Source organism: Doryrhamphus excisus, chromosome 20 (genome assembly GCF_030265055.1).
Source record: "Doryrhamphus excisus isolate RoL2022-K1 chromosome 20, RoL_Dexc_1.0, whole genome shotgun sequence".
Lineage (NCBI taxonomy): Eukaryota > Metazoa > Chordata > Actinopteri > Syngnathiformes > Syngnathidae > Doryrhamphus > Doryrhamphus excisus.
In genome coordinates this window covers 3,054,245-3,081,022 of record NC_080485.1, presented here as the reverse complement: position 1 = coordinate 3,081,022, position 26,778 = coordinate 3,054,245, and the positions used below count along the sequence as shown (strand labels likewise).

Sequence of the window (26,778 nt, the reverse complement as noted above, 5' to 3'; positions counted from 1 at the left end):
AATAATAATAATAATAATAATAATAATAATAATACTACTACTACTACTACTACTACTACTACTACTAATAATAATAATAATAATAATAATAATAATAATAATAATAATAATAATAATAATAATAATAATAATAATAATAATAATAATAATAATTATTATTATTATTATTATTATTATTATTATTATTATTATTATTATTATTGTGCTCTTATTATTGGTTTTGCTGCATACTGGTGTAGTATTTCTACCGGATGCGTACGTACTGTATTTATAATGTAATTCTCTGATTGGCTTATCGTTGCCAGCGTACGTATTACATCCTTGTGTCCGACGGTCCGACAGTCACTCTAGTCACCCAAGTCACTCGCCGCGTTTACCAAAATAGCACAACAACATTTTTACAGATTTTGGACACATGGCACACCACATTATAAGGAGCACATCAATCCGTGGTCCTAAAAGGCAACCATTTATCGCACAAGGTGTTTGTGATGCTGCATTTATATATTGATTCATTTTCGATGCTGCTTATCTTCACTGGTGTCTGCGAGGATATTCTGGATGGAGCCTTTCCCTGAAAAGTTTGAAAGGCGGGGTACACACTGCACTGGTAGCCAGCCAATTGCAGGGCACTCACATTAATACTTATGGACAATGTACTGTTGCCAATGAACCTAACGTGCATGATTTCAGAAGGTGGGAGGAAGTTGAGGTACCCTGGGAAAACCCAAGCATGCACGAGAAGAACATGCAAACTCCACACAGAGAATGAAAATTCAAATGTATGTGTATGAACCATAAACCAATAATGCCAGCTCTATTAAATTATGTTAAATCTTTAAAAAAAAAATACAGCAAAATATCTCAAACTGTAATGAACACACAAAATGATTCAAATGCAATTGTGTAATTATTATGAGACAGCCTCTATTATATCACCAAGAGATTTACAACCTTAACATATACATTTATACCGATATTTTAATCATCCAAACTTGTTGTATTGAGTAGGGCCTGAAGATGCTGACAGAAAATCTATTTCTCAAATGCAATAAATCCACTCTAAATGACCTGTGACATCCAAGAACTTAATAAATTACCATTTAAAATTAATGAAATGGCTTTTTCAAGCCACCCTTTCCAACATCACATTAGATATGTGTCACTTCTTGTGTTGGCACAGTTTCACACTTGCTCATTAACCAACTGTTTGCTTGGACGCAGTCACAATCTTATGGAAGGTGAAGCCTAGTGTGGCATGCCATGCAAACAACGGGATTTGTTCTCCATCTGGCCAGAAACACCTCGGGGAATATCCAGAGACATGGTGGGAGATGTTTTTTTTTTTTTTTTTTCTCCATTTGCACATAAAGGTATATCATAATAAAAATATCTTAAATTTGACTGGTAAGGACTTGTAATAAAAGATCAGATGTGTCAATGGAGCAACTTCTTGACAAACATATTGTTCTTTAAAGTCTTCACTATTGTGCAAGTTCAGCGACCCAAATTTCTACCAGAAATAGCTTTCAACCACAACAGGCTCAGTGCTGCCCCATTTCATTGGACCTCATTGCACCTCTGCTCCACCTGCAAGAAGCACCCTTGAAATGCCAGACAGGCAAATTTCAAGGTCAGAAACCAGTGCATCATATTTAGCAATGTTTGTAATATTGTATCCCTCTCACTGAGCTACATAGGGTGACTACAATATACTATAATACACATCATGAGATGATGTAGTGCCGTTTTATGCCATTGCAAAACACAAATAATATCTATAGTAAATTACTGCTGCCATCCCTTTGCACATTACAGTATACTCTATATTACCTCTCATGGTCACTGTATACTTTTACATATTAGAAGCTTTTTGTGACATCTTAGCTGGTAATAAAAAATAGAATAATAAATCATAAAATCATGTGCATATTCAACCTGGCAGAATTTTGGGGGGCAAATGTGAGTTTGCCAATAAAGCTGTAACTACACAACACTACTCACACGACTCAAAGATCATCCATCCACCTCACAAGTGTGGAATAACAAGATGGTTGTAATTGTCACATATCTCAAGTATATTGATGACATAATTATCATGTTCATTATATCCACTATTCAGATTAACAAAACAAACAGTCTGAGTCATTCACAGGGTTGGATAATTAAAACTTTACAAATCATCTTTTTATTCAGTCCAAATTATGCACAACTTAATGCACAACCTGGTTAAATATCACACATTACAAATTGTACTTGAATAATTTCATTACTCGTTGCCAACTTCAAAGGTCTTTCTTAGTAAGAGGAAGTTCTCATTGTGTGAGAGATTGATGCACCATTGCGTGTTATAATATATTTGGATTTATTAACAGTTCCAAATTAACTGAACATTAAAATCAACCTAATTGCTCGCACACGTCTGAAAATCTATTTACCTAACACTAGTTTAATAGTAGCAGAACATTTGAATCACACTGTCACCATGTTATTATGAGCAATGAGGGGTTGCATTCAAAGACGCCACGTGACTTACAGTGAGTTGAATTCACATGTTTGAGTGTATTTTCACTTAAATTCAACAAATTGTACTTCCGCATTAAGAGTTGCAAAGTGAGTGATGAGACCATCCACTGATTGTTTTTCTTTGTATTTCTGTTTATTTACACCACATTAAAGGCCTTGTTTTGATGTTTGGAGTGTCCGTAAATGCATCTCACAGTAGTCGAGTGGCAATGAGGAAGTGTGAGATGTTTGTTTGGAGTTGGAGATACATATATGGTGTTGGAAGTGCACAGCTGTTGATGTGTTCAGGTCCGACTAAAGTTATAGCAGTGGCGTGCCGTGATGCGTATGCATTAATTACGCTAAAAAAATTTCACATAATGAATTAAGTAAATGAATTATTGCAGTATTTATGACAGCCCTATTGAAAATCCAATAATGATAATATTAGCTTTCGTGTCCTCTGCCATCACACGTGTTAATCAGCACGTGGAGCACTTTGAATGACTTGTGTTTTGCTTCTAACACATAGCAAAACAAGAAGCTAGGCCAAATTACTCCACGTGAATGAAGTTAATAATATATGGACGTCTAAAAGTCATGTGGTGTCCAATCATCATGACTGTTTGCTGAAATGAACGTTTTATTTGACACTAGTTTTAAATCACTAGTTTTCTTTTTGTGCAAAAAATAAGCATGTTTTGAGTGCACCTAAACTTTAGATCAGAGGTAGGGAACCTGTGGCTCGGGAGCCAGGTAGGGCTCTTTTGATGACTGTATCTGGCTCTCAAGCGTTTCTTACCACAATAAAAATGTATTTTTGCTAACATTTTAAAGTAAACATCACAGAAATGACTGTTAAAAATAATCAACAACTTTCTTATGCATTTTAATCCGTCCATCTATTTTCTACTGCAATACGGCCAACCATATCCATCTTTCCTGATGATATTTTCCAGGTCAAACACCAAAACTCGATTATTACTGGGTAATGCGGTAGTTTACCTCGGTCATTGAGATGTCAACATGTAAATGCAAACTTTCCTCCTTTAGTCAAATAGTCACCTAGCTAAAGCTGCAGAACCAAGCCTTCTGACGAAGATGGCCAAAAGAATGAAATATACTGAGTACGTTGCAAAACCATGCAGCAGCAGAAGTTGCTTTAATGGCAGCAAGTATTTGATTTATTATTAGACACTGCGCTGCTCACGAAAGTGTGCTGGCCACACCCCATTGGCGTGGGGTAGTGTGCCTGGTCTACGTAATTAGAGCCCATTATATCTAAAACTGTTGGTCTTACATAAAAATGCACACATTTTATTGCATTCAATGTTTAAAAAAATGTATATGGCTCTCACAGATACACATTTTAAAATATCTGGTCTTCGTGGCTCTCTTAGCCAAAAAGGTTCCCGACCCCTGCTTTAGATGATGACTCCCTTGTCAGGTTTTTAGTCAGCAGTTTCAGACGTGTCATACACATACAGTACGTTCCTCAAAACAGGTTAATAAGTTGGGGTTCCAGCATATCTTAAGTTGATAAGGCCAAAATCCATTAAGTTCTTGTTAATAGGTCAATCAACTAATCATGATCGACTGCAGCATAAAATGACATGACAGCACTGATTGCATTCATAAGTACGGCAACAAAGGGAAAGTCTTAGCTGAGTGATACAGTATTTAGACAAGTTGGGAAGCGTTTAGGAGCCATTTCCGAACAAGGTGCAGGTGTCCTATTAATTCTACATTTGCAGCATGTGAGGCAACCTCCAAAAGTGCAGCAACCAAGCAAGGGCATTGACGCCTTAGCAGGTTGATGTAAGGGTACCTCACGGTTTAATCTGTGCTGAGAGATGCTATTCTTGTTTGTTTCATTTGTTGTGCTTGTCAGCCACCAACCCTCACCCTGACCTCTGCCCTAACACTCGCCTTTTCAGGTTGTTTTCCTCTCGGGTCTGCTCCTCCCTGCTGACGTCCCCTCATTAAGAGCCAAGAAGAACATCTGTGCTGGACAGGGACCATGAGGTCGGCCTTCCGGCCAACAGCTCAGAGGAGATTCAGTGATAAGAGGAGCAACAACTGCGCATTTTCCTCCATCAAGTGCTTTCATTGTATTTTCTTTCTACTCTACTCTGGCTTCATTCTTTATTCTGGCCTGCAGGTTCTCGCAAAGCACCTGTGTAGACAAAACTAACCTCCATTTCGAAGGTGTTGAACAAATCCCTTTAACACTACTCCCTATAGGCCCTTGCTAATGGATGCCTTTTAGTCTGATTCACACCGACGTTACCACAGCAGTGGCAGTGACATTGCAGTTTGTGCCTAAATAATCAATTAAAGAAGCCGTCAAATTACCATGAACCTTCAATACGTGGAGTGTTTTATCGTTTATTACTTCAGTGTGAATTTATTTTTACACTTGTACAGTTAATGTTTGTTCTTGTGGTTGAGTGTGCGCCAGAATCAAGATTCAGTCAAGACGTCGGTTTTCAAGGAAAACTGCAAATTTTGGAATATGAGAATTTTATTTATTGAGGGATGACGATAATTCCCTGACTAGAGCATACCAGTAGTTACGCCACACAGGGTATTGCCAGGAAAGAGGCTGAACTGCAGCGTTAGTAGTTCCAGTTTTGTAGCTCCATTCTCAATCTTTGCTGAGCAATACCGGCAGATCTTTAGTACAGTCTTCAGTATTGCTTTTGTCCTTTACATGTTACACTGGGGAGGCAAAGTGTTCCCAAATAGGACACTTGAATGACAGAAGAGTTCGTAACTGTGACTTCTCCTTGGCACGATCACGAACCATAGGCTGGGCTGCATTGTATTTGTTTATGGAGTAGACACGTCTATGGATAGTTACACTTCCTGTCTGTCTAGCTTGTGAGTGAACTTTACCATGCCAAATGTTTCTCACCAAAAAAACGGAATTTGATTACACCCTTAGTATCCTGTGTCCACACAATGATGTGGTTTAAACTATTTGATATACTGTTTAGCTCACCTGAACCAAACATTACCATCAATATTCACAAACCCCTGCACCGATGGAGAAGCAGCATTGCCGGTACACCTCTTTAAGGCCAATACCCTGAATAAATATTAACCTTTTTCAAATGATGCAATTATATCACATTGAAATCGGTACAAAAAGCGAGCATTACCAGCTGTGAGCTTTACGTACACACTTCATTAAAAGGTATCCTGCGGGCTTTTTGACAACTCGTGATGAATGGGGCATCATTTTGTTTGTATTGTGCACACGTGCAAGGGTGAATTTTGAAGCTGCTGGTTGTAACAACCACAAGAGATTCAGCAATAAGCCTAGAGGAAGACAGCAACTGAGCCAATACAGAGCAAGGCCAAATAGACTGGGGTTTTACGTCCAGATTTTACCCAAACACTCCAAAAACAGAACCGATAGGAAGAGACTTCACATGTTGGCCATGTATCCCACTGGATTGGTTTCAGTTTTGTAGGTTCCTGAAGTTTATACAGTACAATTTGACAAGATTCAACTAATATTATACTGCATACGTAAGCTCAGATAGACAAACAACCTTTCAACCTGCTAAGTGTTCGGCCCCAAATGCCGCACCAATCTAAAGCATTTTAAAGCGCCACCCCTCAACAAGACAGGAAGTTCCACACACGGCAGACATGCTTGTTCTGGATGCTGCAGCACAGGAGGACGTGATTGGCGGAGTCGATTGGCGTTTTAAAGCAAGTATTATCCGATATGGACACCAGTGGCCGATTGATCGGAGCACCCTTATTCTAAATACTTTATTTATTATTAGAGTTCTCAAATTATTAAATTGCATTCATATAGTCACCTTTGCATTTGTATTACCCAACATTATAGATACAGTAAACCTCGGATATATCGGAAATTCGCTCACAAGGAACAGATAAAAAAGAACCGATTTTTCTGTAATGCATTTCCAATAAAAATTCATTGCATATATCGGATTTTTTATAGCGGATTTCGCCTATTTCGGACAAAATCTCCAGTCCCGTTCCAATGCATTTCCATTAAATTTCCCTCGCATATATCGGATGGCCGCATCGTGGCGCTCCGATTCGCCGAATCGTGACAGGCCGCTATACGACATCATTTGCAGCGTTGCCTGCGTGATTTATATTATTTTATTATATATAATATTTTATATTATATATAAAAGTGAGTGACGTCAATAATACTAGCACAGCAGTGAATGAGATCTTAACCTCACTATTGGAAATAACGTAGGCCTGACGGGCGTAACAGGGCCTAGCTTAATTAACAATTTGTTATGCTCAGAGTCCAATAAAGTTCAATTCTCATTACCTTACGTCTCTTTTCATTGCCCAGTCCAGGTACATTGGAAACATAGTCAAGGAAGTGCCTTTTTATAACGGATAAAATACGATTTACGCATATACCGCATATAAATCCGATATATGCGTAAAACGGACATTTTCCGGTATACGCATATAACGGATTTCGCTTATATCGGACAAAACCAGTGGGAACAATTGAATCCGATATATCCGAGGTTTACTGTATAAGACATGTTAAACATAAATAAGATATAAGTCACTATTTTCTTTCCAGACACATACTTTCAGGGTATGGCCATTTTAAATGGATTTACGCTTGAATTGCCCAAAATAGCAGACAAGTAAACAAGCTATTTAACTAAGGTGTAAATAAAAGTCATGCTTGAGCAGCGTCACAGTAAATGTGTACCCGGATTAGGGATAGGGAATCAGTCACAAGTCGAGTGTAAGTCTCACTGAATGATTACTGACACCTATATATGTATTTTCGGTGATTTCCAAGCATCCTGAAATAAAGCAAATTGTATTTACACCGTAAAACTTACAGTACGTTAGTGAGTGATAAGAATATCCACTTACTGTTTTTGTTAGTCTTTCTTTGTATTTAGACCACACATACACACTTACGGTAATAAAGATGATGTTGTGATGTTCGCCGAGTCCTTGAATGCCCCACACTGTTATCTAGTGACATTGAGGAAGTGTCTTCTGAGGCTGAAATAACTATTAAGATGTGTTTGTGAACTGGAAATACATATAGAGTGTTGGAATTGTACTGCTCTTCATGTATTAAGGTTAGAATAAAGTTATAAAAGAACGTCAAACTCTGACGATGGAGATATTTCAATGTTCCTCTGCCTACCGTCATAACAGATGTATGGCTTGCCTTGATGCTCAGGTGTTAATTACACTGATGATAATTAATACAATGAATTAGTTACTGTTTTTAAACTACTTTTGACAGCCACAAAACTGCCCGTTTCGACTTTGCCAGGGAGCATCAAACATGGGAGAAAGCCAAATGGCTTCCAACGTTACTGGCACGACAAGGAGATCCCGTCTGAAACGTTTTCTACCAGGAACAGTGGAGGGGGGTCCATCATGATCTGGGGTGCTTCTTCATTCAGTGGAACACCATAGCTTCAGGTGGTGCAGGGTCGTCAAACGGTAACTGATCACGTGCAGATGTTGCAGCGGGCATCCTTCATGATTGAGGGCCCTCGTCTGAGAGTTTTTTCTAGTGTTTTGAGCGATGGTCTTAAACTATTTCAGTTTAATTGTTCTTTTCAATAAATGACTTGTTCAAAGTGTTTTTTGTCACACACGCACTTTTGCTTTTATATATTGTAGCTACTTAAAACCTAATTCAGATCCTAATGTGCAAGAGGTAAATTCTAGCCATTTTTCAAATAGTTATAAGATTTTGATCAGGTCTGTATATTGGAGAGTATTGGCGACAGTATAGCCCTGTGGCACCACCCATTTGTGTCTGCAATACGCGGAGGCGTCTCAGTCTCAGACCCCTCAACTACATGCTTGCTGATGGTAAAAACACGCTGCGGCAGTCATTCACGCACAGAAAATAACACTACCGGCCTCTTCTCTGGTAAACAAACCCGAGGCATACCTACAGTAGGTCAGTATTCACTCAGTGTGTTTTGCACGGTATGTCTCGCTCTCTGCATACCGGGGGACCAGCATTTGACACCCACCTTGCAGATAGTCACAGCAAAAACTACCAGATACATCCCTGTTTTTGCATGTGGAGATGTCCATTACTTCTATTGCAAGCATTATAATCATTGAGGTGCATAATTTCTTAAGGGTGAATTTAGGACTTATTTTCTGTCAATATTTTCTCACAAATCACAATTTGTCCCTGCACCAGATGGAGTGGGTTTCTTTATTTTGTGCACGTTTGAGTTGATGGATATGAAAAAGTTTTTCCTCTGAAGTGGAGTTGAACTGTCGCCAGCAAGTGAGTGCTTTGTTTTTTGAAATGTGAGGGACAATTCATCTCATATAAACAATAGCTATCTCAATAAACAGAGCTAAAATAAAAAAAAATGAAATTTAAAAATTGCACCAATAAAATGATTGTAAAACCATGATATTTCAAAACAATATCATTGTGATAGTATGGAATCCAACTCTTTTATTTTAGCCTATATTAAGCTTCATTTGTTTACATAGTTTGTCAACTAAACATAACTTTAATTATGTAGGCTCAATTTGAGTGCATGGAGTGGCTTGTAGGAAAATTGTAATCAATGCTAATTCTGTACATTCCACACAATTTCCATTAAATAACTTTTAAAAAAGGCATGAATGATAAATAACTGTTAAAATCCTTGTGTTGGATTGAAGCCATGACTTGTTGAGTAGTAGCTATGTATGTAGGATGGATTTATGTTGAATAATAATGGGAGTAGTGAGTCATCATGGTTGTGTGAAGTGAAAACGAGCAAGCCCACGCAAAGCTCTTGGTGTAATGTATGCAGCAAGGTCCTCATTTCTTATTCCTCTCCAAGGAAGCCTTCTGAAACCAACCCAGCCACTCTATTTATAACTGGAAACATCTCTCCCACTTTGCACTGATAGAGCCATTTGGCACTGTGCAACACACACGAGCAATACTGATACAGTATATCTGAGCAGTCTTCACGTATCATCTCCAACCTCTTAAGAGGTCACCATCATCAAAATGTTTTGGTGAAAGCATAATTTCTCCACAAGTCAATTATTTAGTATTTTTAGATGAATTTAAATCAACAATTCAACCCTAGCCTAGCTCATAAGCATTAAGTGCTCGCTATCTAACATTTGGTGTTTAAAGTAATTTGGAAGAATGTGGAGTTTGCTGGGAAACAGGAGCAAATTTATTGGTTCACCGCCATTTGGGAAAATTTGTGAAAATATACAAATGAATGCAAACAACATGAATATATATGGATATACAGTAAACCTCGGATATATCAGACTCGGATATATCGGAAATTCGCTCACAACGGACAGATAAAAAAGAACCAATTTTTCTGTAATGCATTTCCAATAAAAATTCATTGCATATATCGGATTTTTTATAACGGATTTCGCCTATTTCGGACAAAATCTCCAGTCCCGTTCCAATGCATTTCCATTAAATTTCCCTTGCATATATCGGATGGCCGCATCGTGGCGCTCCGATTCGCCGAATCGTGACAGGCCGCTATACGACGTCATTTGCACCGTTTGCAGCGTTGCCTGCGCGTCCAGGTACATTGGAAACATAGTCAAGGAAGTGCCTTTTTATAACGGATAAAATCCGATTTACGCATATACCGGATATAAATCCGATATATGCGTAAAACGGACATTTTCCGGTATACGCATATAACGGATTTCGCTTATATCGGACAAAACCAGTGGGAACAATTGAATCCGATATACCCGAGGTTTACTGTACATATGGATGGTTGGATGGTTGGATGGATGGCCATATGTGACGACATGTGGCAGTTGATTCAGTGCTTCAGTTGTTTTTATTTAGCATATGCTATTTTGTAAATGCAGTCATTGTATGAGTTTGATAGACAACGCATTTCTCATCTCTCAAAACAGTCTTTGGGGGGTTCCACAGGGCTCTTTACTAGGGCACCTAATGTTCTTTATTTTACAGTCTTATAACTTTTGGGAGGCACACAAAACAGTCCGGTGTCAGTTTCCAATGGGAATTCAATTCTGCAAATTGTTATTGATTTGATGTTTTTAATCATTATCTGTCAAATAATTTATACAATGTGCGATAATCCTTAATTTATCATAGTTAATTTGTTGCAAACCCAACCGTGACAAGCAGATTTCTGTGAAATAGGATTCATTATTTACAAATTTGATGTTTTTGTAGTTATAGCATAGAAAACCTGTTTCCGACCTTCTAAATACGGCTTTTGACATTGCTAGCATGAAATCCATCCACTATAACACCCCTAAAACATTTGAAAGAAGAAACTTAAAACATTTATATGCAAGAACAATGCCAAAAATCTTTAGCATATCAGTATGTGGAATCAAGCACAAGTGCAAGCTATTGATATTTACAAAGTACATGGAATAAGAATCCTGAACCACTGTGTACATACAATGATCCAATGATCTTTCTTGTCAGTATATAGTCTGTACTCACTTATCCAATTATGTTTGTCAACTATTAACCTTCATCAGTTATTATTTATTATTATTATATTATTATTATATTATATATATTATTATTATATTTATATTGTGTTATTATAGATATAATAATATACTGTAATTTATTTTCAGTGATTATATACAGTGACTCCTATTTTACTACATATACTGCCTTATAATTTTCCTCTTATACAAATGTATTGTAATGAATGTGAAACGGAGAGGGGGTAGGATTAAATAACATACGCTGATTACTACCCCATTTTAAAGACGTGGAACTGTGAATTGTACTAAGTGATGTATTCTACTGTAACTTGTATGCATATCACCCAATATAGTCAACATAATAGAAAATAAGCCATGTAAGACATAAATAAGACTTGTGCTCGTGTGTGTTGTTGCGAGGGACAGAGAGGGAGTGGCATCGGGGGTTCAGAGTTGAATTTCCGTTTGGCGTGGGTGTTTTTATCAAGGATTATTGTGCTTATTATTATTGAGTTCAAACCTGCAATAAAAGCCTGTTGTTGAGGCGAGTCCAGTGACTGTGTTTCTCACCATACATTGCATTAACATTACTAGCACCTAGCAACCAGTATAAAATACTACTTATCTTGACAATATATTTGCATGCATCCTCTGAATGACATATATTTTATTGTTAGTTCATGTTTTAGTTGTATGTTTGAAAATGCTTAATCTTGGCAAAAGATACATAAGGGTTGTTAAAGTAAACCTCCATATCTGTTTTTATGTCTTATACCAGAATGTACCAAGTGGGAATGTTTTCAGTGGTGAAGCTAATTTCCATTGGGCAACACAAGAATATGGAAAGATTGCCATACTTGAATAAAGTTAGCATGACTGGACAATGAAATAAGCAGTTCGTTTACTTACACTACAGTGTGCAAAAATAGAAAGTATAGAGCTGATGTATGCACTCACCAGCCGGGCATGTGCAGTAAGCCGTTCCATCGGAGCGTGTCAGACAGGTGGAGTTGTGCAGGCACGGATTGTGGATGGGATCACATGGGTCATAAGACTGGTTGCACAAGGGGCCACTCAAAAATGGGGGGCAGGTGCAGAAGTATTCCCCGGGTACATGTGACTCCTGACACTGAGCTTCATTTAGACAAGGCCTGGATTCACACCCGTTCACTTTCTCAGCACAGTCCACACCAGTCCAGCCCGATGAGCACAAACACCTAGAAGAAGTTTCAAAATGAAATATGGATGGAATACGTCCTTCATGTATATATTTTATCATATTCATGCAAATACGTAATGATCGATAATGATACCTGGCAGGTTAGCCAGAGGTAGATTTAGGTAATTTAAGAGTAAACATACAGCATAAACAAACAGAAAAAAATGGGAGGCACCTTTTTGGGTTAAAGAAACAAGCTACAGTAAACCTCGGATATATCGGACTCGGATACATCGGAAATTCGCTCACAACGGACAGATAAAAAAGAACCGATTTTTCTGTAATGCATTTCCAATAAAAATTCATTGCATATATCGGATTTTTTATAACGGATTTCACCTATTTCGGACAAAATCTCCAGTCCCGTTCCAATGCATTTCCATTAAATTTCCCTCGCATGTATCGGATAGCCGCATCGTGGCGCTCCGATTCGCCGAATCGTGACAGGCCGCTATACGACGTCATTTGCAGCGTTGCCTGCGCATCCAGGTACATTGGAAACATAGTCAAGGAAGTGCCTTTTTATAACGGATAAAATCCGATTTACGCATATACCGGATATAAATCCGATATATGCGTAAAACGGACATTTTCCGGTATACGCATATAACGGATTTCGCTTATATCGGACAAAACCAGTGGGAACAATTGAATCCGATATATCCGAGGTTTATTGTATTTGTGCTTTTAGTTAGTTCACCTTTACCAAATTAACTACATCATTTGAATTAGAAGCCATTGTCAGATATTGCTGTTATGAAGAAATGTTCCAGTGGGATGTGGAATAATAATACCAATACAAAAAATGTATCTGGTACTTCTTCAGCCTTCACACAAACTAGTTTACTGCTGATTATAGGTCTCCCCAGGTGCTATCCTTCTCCATTTATGGTACACAAAGGGCTTTTGCAAGGCTGGAACCTACAACCTTCCAGTGGATATAGTCGCCCCAATTAGAGGAGCAGAGATGACATAGATACGATGTGCATTCAGGTTTGAGATCATGAAGGAAAAAGGGCGAGCGTAGTATGTGAAGGAGCTCCAGTAGTCAAGCAGCAGGTGAATATTGAAAAATGGCAGTGAGCACTAAACACAATCCACATTGCATTTCCTTCCCAGCTGGAGCCGTCTGTCGTCTCCCCAGCGAGGGCGGTTATTAGCTGAGCAGATATAGAGCCTTTCTTCCTCCAATGAGTCACACATCCCCTGGAAACTTTTTCATGCTGCGAGCCAGTGATTGACTCATTTGTTTTACCTGCCATATTGAATTCATTACATGCTTTGCCAGTGGAAGGACATAATGTTATCTGTTTTTTGATGATTAAGTGACTGATGCATCCGGAAAGGGTAGTGCCCTCAAGCTAGTGCGTGAACCTACTTGTAGCCGTCGAGGTGGCCCGTGCAGGTGGCGTTGTTTTTGCAGGGCTGTGACAAACATCCATCAATTTCTTGTTGGCAGTACTTTCCCTCCCATCCGGAGTGACACACACACTCATAACTCTGCATGACAAAAAACAAAGCATTACAAGTGACAGAACATATTATATTTATTCATATTGCCTATTTCAAGTTCTTACATTTCATTATACAAATGCTGCCATATAAGTTTCCTAAATGCATTGTACAGTGCAATCCCCCATTCGTATCAAATATGCATTTCCTGTGGGAACTGTGGAAGAGTCACGCTTGTCGTACATTATTGCCTATGGAGAAGCTCACTCCATGGATGCTGCCGTAAAAGCTTGTTTGTCTTCCACCTCATGTCATTCAAGGCATATGCTAAGTTCCGTCAAGCATACAGCATTGTCGTCATCTGCATATTTTGTGTGGCAAGGAATTTTCTAGAACATTTCATCTTCTGTTCTTTTTTTTTTTTTTTTTCAGACTAAAGCACATTTGTTTCATCATTGCAATGCTTTAGTACAATTAATCATATCAAGGTTGATTAATGGTTTGTTGTAGAAACGCAAGCAACTGGTTTAATTGCACTATGCATACAGGATGAATACGCTTGTGTGGTCAGAGGTTTATTCCAAGATTCCTTATTGCCAACATTTAGTCTCAGGGACCTGGATGCTGCATGTTAATCAGTATTTCACACATTAAGGGACGGGAGCGGGTGCTGTTAAATTCTTCCCTGATATGGCTGGTGGGTGGGTGGCGTGGGGTGTTGGGTGCAGTCATTTCATGATAAATTAGATACCTCCAGTATATTCGGATTCTTTACCCCTGGCAAAAGAATATAATCTCATTTCTGCTGCTAAGTCACCTTCAGGGACCGCAATTCTCCAAAAATATGCTCAGTAGGACACTGTTCAGAGAGAGGAATGTCTGGGCTGTAAACAGCACTATGTGAGGGTAAAAAGTCACTATCTTAATAATGAGTTAGAAAGGGACTGCCAAATAAATTAATACATTTATTCCAGTGGCATGTCCCAACGTAGAAAATATTCACTGGTATTCAGGAATAATAAGCACTAAGAATTATGTTGTGCTAGTCTATAACAACTCAAGGGACAACACAAGTGAGTACTGAGATCATTGTTTCAAATACTGTGGCAGTAGTGTCACGGTCTGGCACTGGGAATGTACTTCATTGAGGGAGACATGAATTCCAACATGCAATGTGACATTCTGAAGGTATTCATCTTATGGTCTTATTTCTCAAACCGAATCACACTCAGATGGTGAATAAATCTTTGCGAGTACACAACATCCTTATGGTACCGACACATGCAACAATATTTCATTTCCATTCTTTGGACACACAATTAATAACATTATCACACATGCTGTATATCGTATACTACAACACAAACGCTTCCATGCACTAAAATCATTATGGTCATCAAAGCCAATTGGCAATACCTTATGTGTTTCACTTGAATCCATATGTGATGAGAATTACCAACTGTGATGATTTATGGGATGCATTTCCATTTTAAGACCCTTTTAAAGTCTATTACATCACTCCATTATACTGCCATATAGAAGAGGGGACAAAAACGGTCTACTTACCAGATGGAGGTCTTTACATATCGAGTTGCGACTGCACAGACTGTTCAAGCAGTCATCAGTGTCTTTCTCACATCGCAGCCCAGCATAACCAGGATTGCAAAGGCAATAAAAGCCATCTACAACTGGAATGACACAAGATCAGCACTTACAGGTACAGTTAGCAGTTGCAGGTACAATAGCATTACATCAACACAACTAATTTTTAGGATCATCAGCAATATCTCAGTGTGGCGCCACGTGTTTCAATGGTGGTTAAAATAAATTGATTGTTCTACCGGTGCAGCCTGCTGAATCTATGTGACAAGGCAGTCTGCATCATGCATCAGTCTGACGGGGTGCGACACTTTAACCATCTTTAAATTAAGCTGTCTGGCCACCGGCCTTTCCCCGCCCCCCCACCCACCTCTCCCTCCTTTCACTTATCCCACTTTTTCTCAATAAAAGCCCTGAAGGCTTGTCATTTGTTTCCACCTTGTGAAGTGCAGGTGAGGCGATGTGAAGGTAGTAGCCCATTTCAAGGCTGTTATTTTTTTTTTTTTTCAGATGCCAATTTCTGAAATCAATTTGTGAACTATTCCACGGCTGATTATGCATTCCTTCTTTGTGATTTATTTATTAATGGCGAGGGATGCATCACTCCGTCTCTGCAATACAACATTGGTGCACAGTTAACCAGTGACAGAGGTAATTGTGCTTCTTACAGGAGAGAATTTATTACTTCCCCAGTCAGGGTCCCAGGATTCTTCATTATCCCAAAGATTTACCACGTAATCTATGCTGTCACTTTGTCTTGGTGTGTGTCGCCTCTATTACTCTCATTAAATGCTTTAGGTCCTGGGTGGCAGCAGCATTACTCATCTCAGCCATGTGGTGTTCTCCCCAGCGACGAGGTGATAGGTCTATAGGCCTGGTGTCACTGACCTGCAGTGAACTGGCCGCCATCGAGATTAGTCCAAACAGCTGGCTTAGGTCTATCAAACAGTAGATCGTGATGCTATATCAAAGGTGATCAAGAGCTGCAGTATGTTTGACTTTTATGCAATGAATTTATTTTTTCATTTTCAGTCGGTTTAACCATATTTTCCAAATGAATTTCCAAACAGATCAGACCCATTCAATTCCCTTTCAACACTTAATCATGGACACTCAATTTTTTTTTATCGTCAAGAAGCATCAATAACATCAGCATTTTTTGGAACTACAGTAAACCTCGGATATATCGGACTCGGATATATCGGAAATTCGCTCACAATGGACAGATAAAAAAGAACCAATTTTTCTGTAATGCATTTCCAATAAAAATTCGTTGCATATATCGGATTTTTTTATAACGGATTTCGCCAATTTCGGACAAAATCTCCAGTCCCGTTCCAATGCATTTCCATTAAATTTCCCTCGCATATATCGGATGGCCGCATCGTGGCGCTCCGATTCGCCGAATCGTGACAGGCCGCTATACGACGTCATTTGCAGCGTTTGCAGCGTTGCCTGCGCGTCCAGGTACATTGGAAACATAGTCAAGGAAGTGCCTTTTTATAACGGATAAAATCCGATTTACGCATATACCGGATATAAATCCGATATATGCGTAAAACGGACATTTTCCGGTATACGTATATAACGGATTTCGCTTATATCGGACAAAACCAGTGGGAACAATTGAATACGATGTATCCGAGGTTTACTGTATAAGTTGCAGCCGTCAAAAAATAAATATTGAAAAAAAATTCTGACATTCTTTTTACAATTCAAATACGTACGTATTAAATTATACATTGTGACAAAACTTTTTTTTTAACAAATAGAAAGGAAAGAAAGGCGCTTATTTCACAAGCTCAAGCTCCCTTTAATTGTATAATATGGTGTACATAAAGTGACGCTATGGTGCCAGACCTTTATCTTTGGCCCGTTCTCCTCTTTGTAAATGGTGCACCTGATGACTTTGATTTCATCTTTTCCGTGTTTGGTTGACTCAAATTAATAGCACGATTATCATCATCTCAGCGTCATCATCTCCTACTGTCACTCAAATAGCAGCCGAGGATAAACCAACTCGTAGACTAAAATCACTGCTTTTGATTTCACATTTTCCAAGTGAATTAGCATGAGCGATGGATGAAAAACGGCAAACACGGTGGCAGCGCCGGGCGAGTTACAAGCCACCATATATGAATGGATTGTGGATGCTTGGGCTAAGGTATCTGCTTTAACTGTGGTTGAGCTTTGGCGAAAGCCGGCATCATTGCTGAACAGCCACCTCCTGACAACTGAGACTGACTCCGACAATGGTGAGAGGGAACCCGCCATGTCTGATGGCCAAATCGCCCAGCTGTTAAATTCAGATACAGATCATCTGATGGATTTGTGGCAGATTTTGTGGCAGAAGAGTAATAAAAAACGTGGAGAGTGTATTGTTAAATAGTACAATAAAGTTAAATACGTTGCCTTTTTTATGTAAACCGTGTAGTGCTCGGGGGTTCGTACAGTAATTCACTATTAAAGTTGAGGGTGTTGCCACCTGAACGGTTCAGGCAGTAGGAAAAAATATTTGGTTGTGGTTTTTGAGCTCTCCTTTTGCTGCCATTACGAGTGTGACGATGTTGAACAAGGGTTCGCTCCTGAATTCGACACTCCGCCTCAGACTCCTGTTTTTCTGTGCTTCAACCGTATGTTTTAGCATGCACCCTATAATGTGGCGCAATTAAAAAAAAATGTTTAGCACACAAACACGTCCATTGTACTTTCATCCATTTGGAATGCATGAGAAAATCCAATATATACCAAAGGAAATACATTTACATTGTGTTTGTCTCTGGCCCTGTATTCCCAAGTATAATTTTAAAAGCAGGGATTTAGATAGTTATTGTATGGGATCGCATTGGAATGTTGAGGTGAGTTTATAACTATAAAAATGAATCAGTACAGTTGTTACTGTACATATAGCTGATGTACATACTTTTTCCAATCATACGGCAAAACAGCATAGCCACAAACAGTGTGTCGTCTTGCATCGCATTATTTGTTCAACATTTATCTCCAATTATACAAATTAAAGCAACACATTTCCTTCCACGTTAGCCAAATAATTAAGCCTACTCTTGCAGACAGCGTCCTAGATTGTCCTATCAGATGGCATCACGCCATTCACATTACACCCTTATTAGCTTCACCACTGACCCGGCTGTAAGCTGACAGTAAGTGCAAGAATGTTATTAAACATTTTGGCAAGATAAGTGTTTTTTTTTTTTTTTTACCATCATAACAAAACCCATTGACACATGGGCTGGAGCTGCACTCATCCATGTTGATTTCACAGCGGGGACCTGTGAATCCACGGCGGCAGCGACAGCGAAAGCCCAAAGGGTAATGGTCCTCGTCCAACTCTTCCATACACAGGGCTCCGTTCTCACAGGGGTTACTGGCCTCACACGGTAAGAAGTCACAATTTAGACCTGGAGTGAACACACAGGCACATATAGTGCTGTTAAAAGACTGTAAAAGACAGACTGTTGGGTTTCTTAAACAACTCCTTGTGACGGATTCCATGCTGTGTAATTATTAGTTGCTTTACACAAAATATATCAAAATAAATTGCTTACAAATACCAACTAACCCAAATTCTGGCCATGTTAATGTCAATAATAATAATAATGATAATAATAAATAATAATAATAATAATCGGTCAATAATGTAACCTTATTAGTGTTTCTAAATATTTAAATTCCCCCACATTTCTGGAACACATTATTGCTCTTGGTATGTGTTTCCTTGCTCAGCAGATTGTAAAATGGAGGCCATTAAAGATGTATTAAGCTGTAATAGGCGAGACGTGGTTGCGAGCGGGCTGCGGGATATTAATTTGATTTAATGCAATGCCCTCCAAAGTGATGGAAACATGCACGTGTGCATGTATTCCTGAAGAACACGAAGAACTAACAATGCACCATTAATTCCAGTCAAATTAAAGAACTAAACATATTATTTTCACTTAACTCAACAAGCTTGTCCATGTTTTCAACAATGAGAAATGACTGACGTTTGACATAGTATTTTTTGTGCAAAATTCATATTGTTAAATAGTTAAACATGAATGAATAAGTGGTGTGTAGTCAGGGTCTAAACCAGGGGTGTCAAACTCATTTTGCATCGTGGGCCACATACGGCCTAGGGAGATGTCAAGTGGGCCGGACCATTAAAATTATACCATACTCTGCTATAAATAACCAAAATATCATGTCTTTCCTTTGTTTTGGTGTAAAGAAGCACAAGAACATTAGGAAAATATTGAAATTTAATGAACTATCCTTTTACAAAACATTTCATGAAACACCTCATATTTCCTTAGACAAATGTGCAATTTACTTTTATCATTCACAAATATGCATTGAAAATTTGTTCACAAAGGTAGGTTGTCCCAAACATGCACAAAATTTTAGCAGCCAGGGCTGTTAATTTGGGGTACCCTGGTAGTTTTTCGCTGTGATGAGTCTCGTAGTGGCGTCGAATATTATATTCCTTCAATACCGAAACTTGTTGCAAACACACCAAGCACAGAGGTTTTCCGTGCATCTCTGTAAATAAATAGGACGTGGTCCATTTTTCTTTGAAAATTCTACACTCCTTATCTACTTTTCTCCGTTTGGATAACGACATTTTGGCTAATGAGGGTGTAGCGGAGAGGTAGAGACCAAGGTATTAACAACGTCGTAACAAGCAGCAGATGGCGCATTGATACCGTCTGCTGTTTTCAGTCTGTCTCAGTGATGCGGCTTGTCTTCCACTCTGATGGAAAGAGTGCGCCCCTTAGCGGATAATCCATGAATTGCAGAGAATTAAAAATATTAATTCCATGTCTTTTATGCATTTTTTCCACTTTCAAATTATCCTGCGGGCCTGATCGAACCTCCTTGGGGGCCGGTTCCGGCCCGCGGGCCGTATGTTTGACACCCCTGGTCTAAACACTATCAGAATCACTGATGTACATTTAGAATCTTTTCAAATTGTATTATTTGTTCTATGAAATTGCATCAATTTATTCCCAATTTCGTAGCATATTTCATTTAGTAGCATATTTCTTAGCTACACTCCTTCCCGTAGTGTACGCGACTGTAAGTTGTCTTTTTTTCAGATTTGGGCTTCTCTGTGTTGCAATCTAATATACCCAGGGCTTTCAGAATCAGGAGTGCTGGCCCATGTCACATACACATTATTACCAATTTTTTTTCAGCAAATTGTCAGCATTGCCTCTCGAGCGAATCAGTGAAATCACGACTTTCATCACATTTCCATCCTCCAATTGGTTGATCAGAGCAAAATGTTGAATAAGTCAAGTTCCAGCCGCAATGGCTGACTGAGGAAGAGAACCTGACATCTCTGGTGAATAGATGTTTATGTGAAAGTGGTATGTTTTTGTTATGTTATTAGACAAAATACGATTTTAAACTGTGTCATATATTATAGTGTAGAGGTCTGGACTGACGAGCAGCAGCGGCAACCACTTGGCAATTTGTCATTGTGTCCTACATTTCCTTGCTGTTTTGTATTTTTGTTTTGCAGTTCCTTTTTTCGGAGTCCTTATTTTTTATTCCTATTTTTTCCAGGCAACATTGCTTCGTGGTTGTTGTTTTTTTTTTTCCCTGGAACTCAAACCTTACATTGAAAAGTGAGCTATACTGTTTTTTAAATCCTTTTATTGATTTACCAGAATGGTTTGACTGGTTAATATTAAAAAAAGTAGCTTGAGAAGCAAACTAATTTGATGAATTCCACAAATGAACAAATACAAAACTTATTTATATGAGTAAAATTCACTTCAACTTCAATGAGTTGTTAAGGCTTTGCTTCATTGTTCTCCATAATGTGTTTAATGCCTGACCCTTAAATCATCATACGGTAGTCCAAAGCACCAGCATTCTTTTCATCAGTAAGCAGTCATATTAGAATATAATGACACCAACTATGCTTTATTTGAGTTGATGAGCAAACATAACAGCCACAAATCACATTTTATTCCTTCCTTAACTTTAGGTCGCAAATGAAGATGTAGTCATTTTGTTGAGATGTGCGAGTTTAGACAAGCGAAAATAATAGTATGTGAAGTTAATTAACTTTGCCTTTTTTGTCTGCCATTCCCTTAGTGCTCATTACCTTTAAATGGAGCCACACATTGGCAGAAGTAATTACCAGGTTGGTCAATGCATGTGGCGCCATTCTTGCAGGGTGATGAAGCACACTCATCAATGTGAAGTTCACACCGGGCACCTTTGACAAAAAAAAAAGGATTGCAACAAACAGATTTTTACATAAATGTCATCCATAGTTTAAGGTTTAAAGCTAGTCAATATTTTAACGGCAAAATAATCGACTGCACGGTATGAGCTGCAATTTATAGAAGTGCATCCTGCTGCCTAGTAAATCCATATGGGAAAGGTCTGACAGATTATTTGTAAAAGAGCAGGCACTTGAAGCAAAAGGTCTGGGTGGGACTTGCATAAAGGCCTACCCCATTCATATTAATTTTTCGGGTTTCGGGGTCACAGGGAACCTTGAGTTTACCCCAGTTGACTTTGGGGGAAAGGTAGGCTTACACCCTGGATTGGGCACCAATCAAGTGGACAGCAGGGTGCTTAATAATGTTCAGACACGAATAAAGGACAAAATGTATTTCATTGTTCTGTTTGTTACATGAACAAATAAGTGACTTTATATTCGGGGTGCAACGATCAAACCTTTCAGGCGTCACTGTTTGATAGGCATGTGGCTTGAGCAGTATGCATTTTTATATTTATTTTATCAATCTGTGATTGACTACTCTGGCTTAAGTTGCACTGGCAAGCACAGAGCCAACGAACTTCGCCTCTCATATTCATACCATGCTGCCGAGAGTTGGGATTGATCTGATCTGGCTTTGGATTTCAGGTCAAGAATGACCCTAATGGACAAAAACCAACAGTATGCCGCAAGTGTCACGTGGACGGAAATAGCTACTTTCAATTTTCTCGACATGTAACCATTTTGTGTTGTGGATAATACCGCATTTCAGAACATGCTGCCTGAGCCTTGTTACAAGATTCCTTTAATTGATACCACGTTTTTTTTTTGTTTTTAAGTCCATCAGCCTTAGTACTTGTAGCACACCAGAGGATGGGTGTAAGGTGTACCTCCATCAAAATAAAATTCAAATAAAAAAAGGCAAGGTAATTTATTTATTTTTTTATAGAAAAAGTATTGATCGAACCATAACACCTTATCGACCCGAACCATGAAGTTTGTGCATTGCTGCACCCTAAATGTAGTATATATATTTGATACACATGTCTGCCCAGAAGTCTTCCAGATCCTTGCTGACGAGTGAGTGAGTCAGATGTTGTTTGTTTTTGATATACTGTATTATTAGATATATGTTGATTTTGAAATGCCCCAGGTGACATTGTGGTGTAGATGTTTGCGGCTTAGAAATGATGTATTAGAAGATAAATTGTGGGTTTCTGGTTTTAGTTATAGCGGTATTCATCCACAATTCTGCAATGCTACACAGTTGTATTGCATTTTTTTATATTATTCATGGTTTGTCTAATTGCATTGTAATAATGATGGTGGTAAGACGTGGCTTAAATTCCCAATGAAGACCCAGGTACATAATGCACCACCTGCAACTGTTTATTGCATGCATGTTTTTGGGCTGTGGGACCTACATATGCACAGGGAGATCACGCACATAGCCCAATGCTCCACTAAATCTTGTGGAAATAGTTTTTGCATAACCTTGACGACAATATGTAACTTTTTGGTGGACATACTATTGTATACTGTGCTGATATTTAGAGGGTAATGTTTGGGTACTGCAGTGTGAAATACATTTATAATACCTCAATGTTCTTTCAAGTGTCACAGCAGCATAATGGAATTGTAAAGCCAAATACTCCAACATATTATTTCTGGACATTTTTTAATGGGAAGTTCTCTGCCAAATACCATTCACAGCTTCTCTTTCATTACTAAAGCAGGGTAGCGCCGCTGCTTCTATTGATCATAATGCACAGCAAATCTTCCTCTGTGGGATTTATTAGTGGAAAACAGTTCAAATGCAGTTACTGCTACTTTGATTTCTGACAATGGAAAGCATTGCAGTGATTCTTTATTCATCTCGCAGAGGGTATCACAGCAGCACATGTTGGGAAATAATTGGCCAGCAAATCAACCAATAAGATATGTAAAGTGTTAGATGTTGAGTTTGAAATGGTAAGAAAAGAGTTTTATGAATACACATAGTGTTAAATAATTAGTGAAGCAGAATTAACACTATAAAACACTAACATTTCGTATAATGTTATAGAACAAGGGTTTATCCTGCAAAAACATACTCATTGATATACAATACAATATACTCCCTTGCTATATTGTTTTTTTAATAATAAGTGATCGCTTTTTTGTATGGATTGCTATGGTTTCTTATTAGTCAAAACATAGTGAAATGCACATGATATGTAGTATTCCGGTCACGAGGCGGCAATAATGACATTGTCATAAAAAGATTGAGACATTACATTACTTTAACACGTCAGCCATGGCATGTTCAACATGATAGTGGAAAAAAAAGTTATGCTCCCATTCCATGTGGAAGTGGTACATTGGTTTATGTTTAAAATAAATAAATTTAAGGCTAACTGGTTCGCCCGTTAGCTTCTTAGCCCACTAGCAGCTACCTGCAGCATAAGAGTTGCAATGTGGAAAAAAAACGATGAACGACAGGAGTGCAAGGGTGACTATGGTGGTGTCATAAAACCATATTTCAGAAATCATAAACAGGTTTTCTATTCTTCCTAGCCTTTTGAGCTTAAAAATGGCTTAAGTAACTAAAATTGTAATATGTAGTATTCTACACTGGTCAGTATGTGTCAGTGGTGTCAGTAATGAAGAAGGGATATGATTAAATAATCCCTGCTTCTTTTCAGCCATACTGAATTGTGGAACTGTTGTATTCCTATGTAAATGCATGTTCAAAAGAAAAGCTGTTGACTAACCCATAAAGCCCCACGCACAGACAAAGTCCACACATGCGGCATTGTTCAGGCAAGGAGACGACAGACACTCGTCTATGTTGACTTCACAGTCGCTGCCTGAGAGAACGACATTTATGGGAGTTGAAGAAGAGCCTTATTTTAAGATCCATACTCATTTTCACTGTCCTTCATCTCAGATGAATACAAGTTGGCGTTAAGCATAGTTAAGCCTTGAGATGCTGCATAGAATATTAAACGTGAAGGCTGGTTGCACCTACAATCCCTTCTTCACAGCTATATGGTGCCTGGTAATACAGTATGAACGTTAAAGTGCCAGACATTTGGGCGGGTATATTTTGTGTTCAACAACAAAGCCCAGAAGCTCCTCTGAAAATTATTAAATCAATCTGCTCTTCTGTAATAAACAGTGATTTACATGTTTATAATCTCGGCCCAGTGATCACAACAAACTTGTCCACAGAAAAAAGTGAGAAAGCATCCATGTGATGGTGATTACGCCTGATTCCCATTTCTACCTCTTGCCCCTAATCTTCGCCCTTACGCCTGGGTTTTGCGTGATCACGAGAATCAAGTGGCGTTCTAATTTTGAAATCAACGGCCAATGGCTACACATTGTACAGCCCTTGGACGTCCTTTCAAAACAATCTGAGAGACAAGTTTTTAAACCTCAAGAGAATGGTTGGTTTAAGTCAGGGGTCGGGAACCTTTTTGGCTAAGAGAGCCATGAAGGCCAGATATTTTAAAATGTGTATCTGTGAGAGCCATATACATTTTTTTAAACATTGAATGCAATAAAATGTGTGCATTTTTATGTAAGACCAACAGTTTTAGATATAATGGGCTCTAATTATGTAGACCAGGCACACTACCCCACGCCAATGGGGTGTGGCCAGCACACTTTCGTGAGCAGCGCAGTGTCTAATAATAAATCAAATACTTGCTGCCATTAATGCAACTTCTGCTGCTGCATGGTTTTGCACCGTACTCAGTATATTTCATTCTTTCGGCCATCTTCGTCAGAAGGCTTGGTTCTGCAGCTTTAGCTAGGTAACTATTTGACTAAAGGAGGAAAGTCTACATTTACATGTTGACATCTCAATGACCGAGGTAGACTACCGCATTACCCAGTAATAATCAAGTTTTGGTGTTTGATCTGGAAAATATTATCAAGAAAGATGGATATGGTCCGCCATATTGCAGTAGAAAATAGATGGACGAATTAAAATGCATAAGAAAGTTTTGATTTTTAATATTATTTTTAACAGTGATTTCTGTGATGTTTACTTTAAAATGTTAGCAAACATACATTTTTATTGTGGTAAATGCTTGAGAGCCAGATACAGTCATCAAAAGAGCCCTACCTGGCTCCCGAGCCATAGGTTCCCTACCTCTGGTTTAAGTTGTACATGCTGTTGATTCATAGACTTCATGTTGTCTTATTTCTATTTCAAATGTATGTTTGATGCATTTCCTATTTTATATCAGTGTTGTTACTGCTGGTTGTAAGCTGTATTTTATTAGAGACGTATGATTCCGGAGCTATATTAAAACAAAATATAGTTGCCCTTTGCTATGTCATGGTTATAGCATATAACTCCCTCACTATATCGTGTTTTTTTGTTTAAACATTTTTGCTGTTTCGTAGTTGACTGTGGATAAGCCAAAAAACATTGAACGTTAAGTTGCAGTATGTAATATATATATATATATATGTAATATTCAGGTCACTGTATGCATCCGTAATGTTATGAGACAAGATTAGATTAGATTAGATTTGATTACCTTTCACACTGCTTGGAGACTCTGAACCAGCAGAGCCGAGATTATATCAAATGAAAATATGGTTATCTGTATCCGTATCTGTACTCGAGGTGGGCGGTGCATAAACCTGAAGTGGCCATGGTTTAACTGGAAATGGGCGGGGCTTACATATGTGCATTATTTTCAAGTCTGAAATTGACTGGGAGAAGTTGCTATATTGTTTATCATTCAGCTATATGTGTACTGTGTGTATGTGCGAGTAATCTTTCAGACTTTGTCCTTTAATTATTTTTAAATGAGCTGTATGAAATTAGTGATTCATGTAAACATGGCAAATTATTATTATTATTTGTCTCAAAAGTACCACGCTCAGGGCAACAAGCAGTTCTCCAACTGACTTTATATCACCAGCCAAATCAAACAGACAAAAAAAACAAACACCATGAGTGACTGATGCACGATCGTGCCCACTGTCTTGTGAAATGCAGTGACAGTTAAGTTAAAGATACATACTGCATCTTTAGGCGTAACAAATATTATGCTAATGTTAGCCATATATGCAGAATGCGGAGACATTTTCAACTTTCCACATGCACCGTGTATGTGAATGATGCACCGCTGAGCTCTTTTGTGGCTGCAGTGATCTAAGGAGAGGGGGTCACTGTGTGTCTTGCAACATGAACCCAGATAATGACAAAATGTACTCGTTTCATACTCACATCTGGCAAAATTAATTATCCGTAACGGACACTCGTTTATAATGATATATT

The 26,778-nt window shown here is 38.5% G+C and overlaps 1 protein-coding gene across 1 annotated transcript in view; it reads right to left on the bottom strand.

The window, feature by feature from the left end:
* The window catches only part of eys (eyes shut homolog), a 272,564-nt gene that overhangs the window by 164,846 nt on the left and 80,940 nt on the right, over window positions 1-26,778 (bottom strand). The window contains exons 20-24 of the mRNA XM_058058308.1: window positions 21,372-21,485; window positions 18,478-18,675; window positions 15,224-15,345; window positions 13,584-13,705; window positions 11,944-12,203 (exon numbers count right to left, since the gene is read on the bottom strand). Coding sequence (XP_057914291.1) covers window positions 11,944-12,203; window positions 13,584-13,705; window positions 15,224-15,345; window positions 18,478-18,675; window positions 21,372-21,485 — 816 coding nt within the window. The remainder of the gene's footprint in view (window positions 1-11,943; window positions 12,204-13,583; window positions 13,706-15,223; window positions 15,346-18,477; window positions 18,676-21,371; window positions 21,486-26,778) is intronic.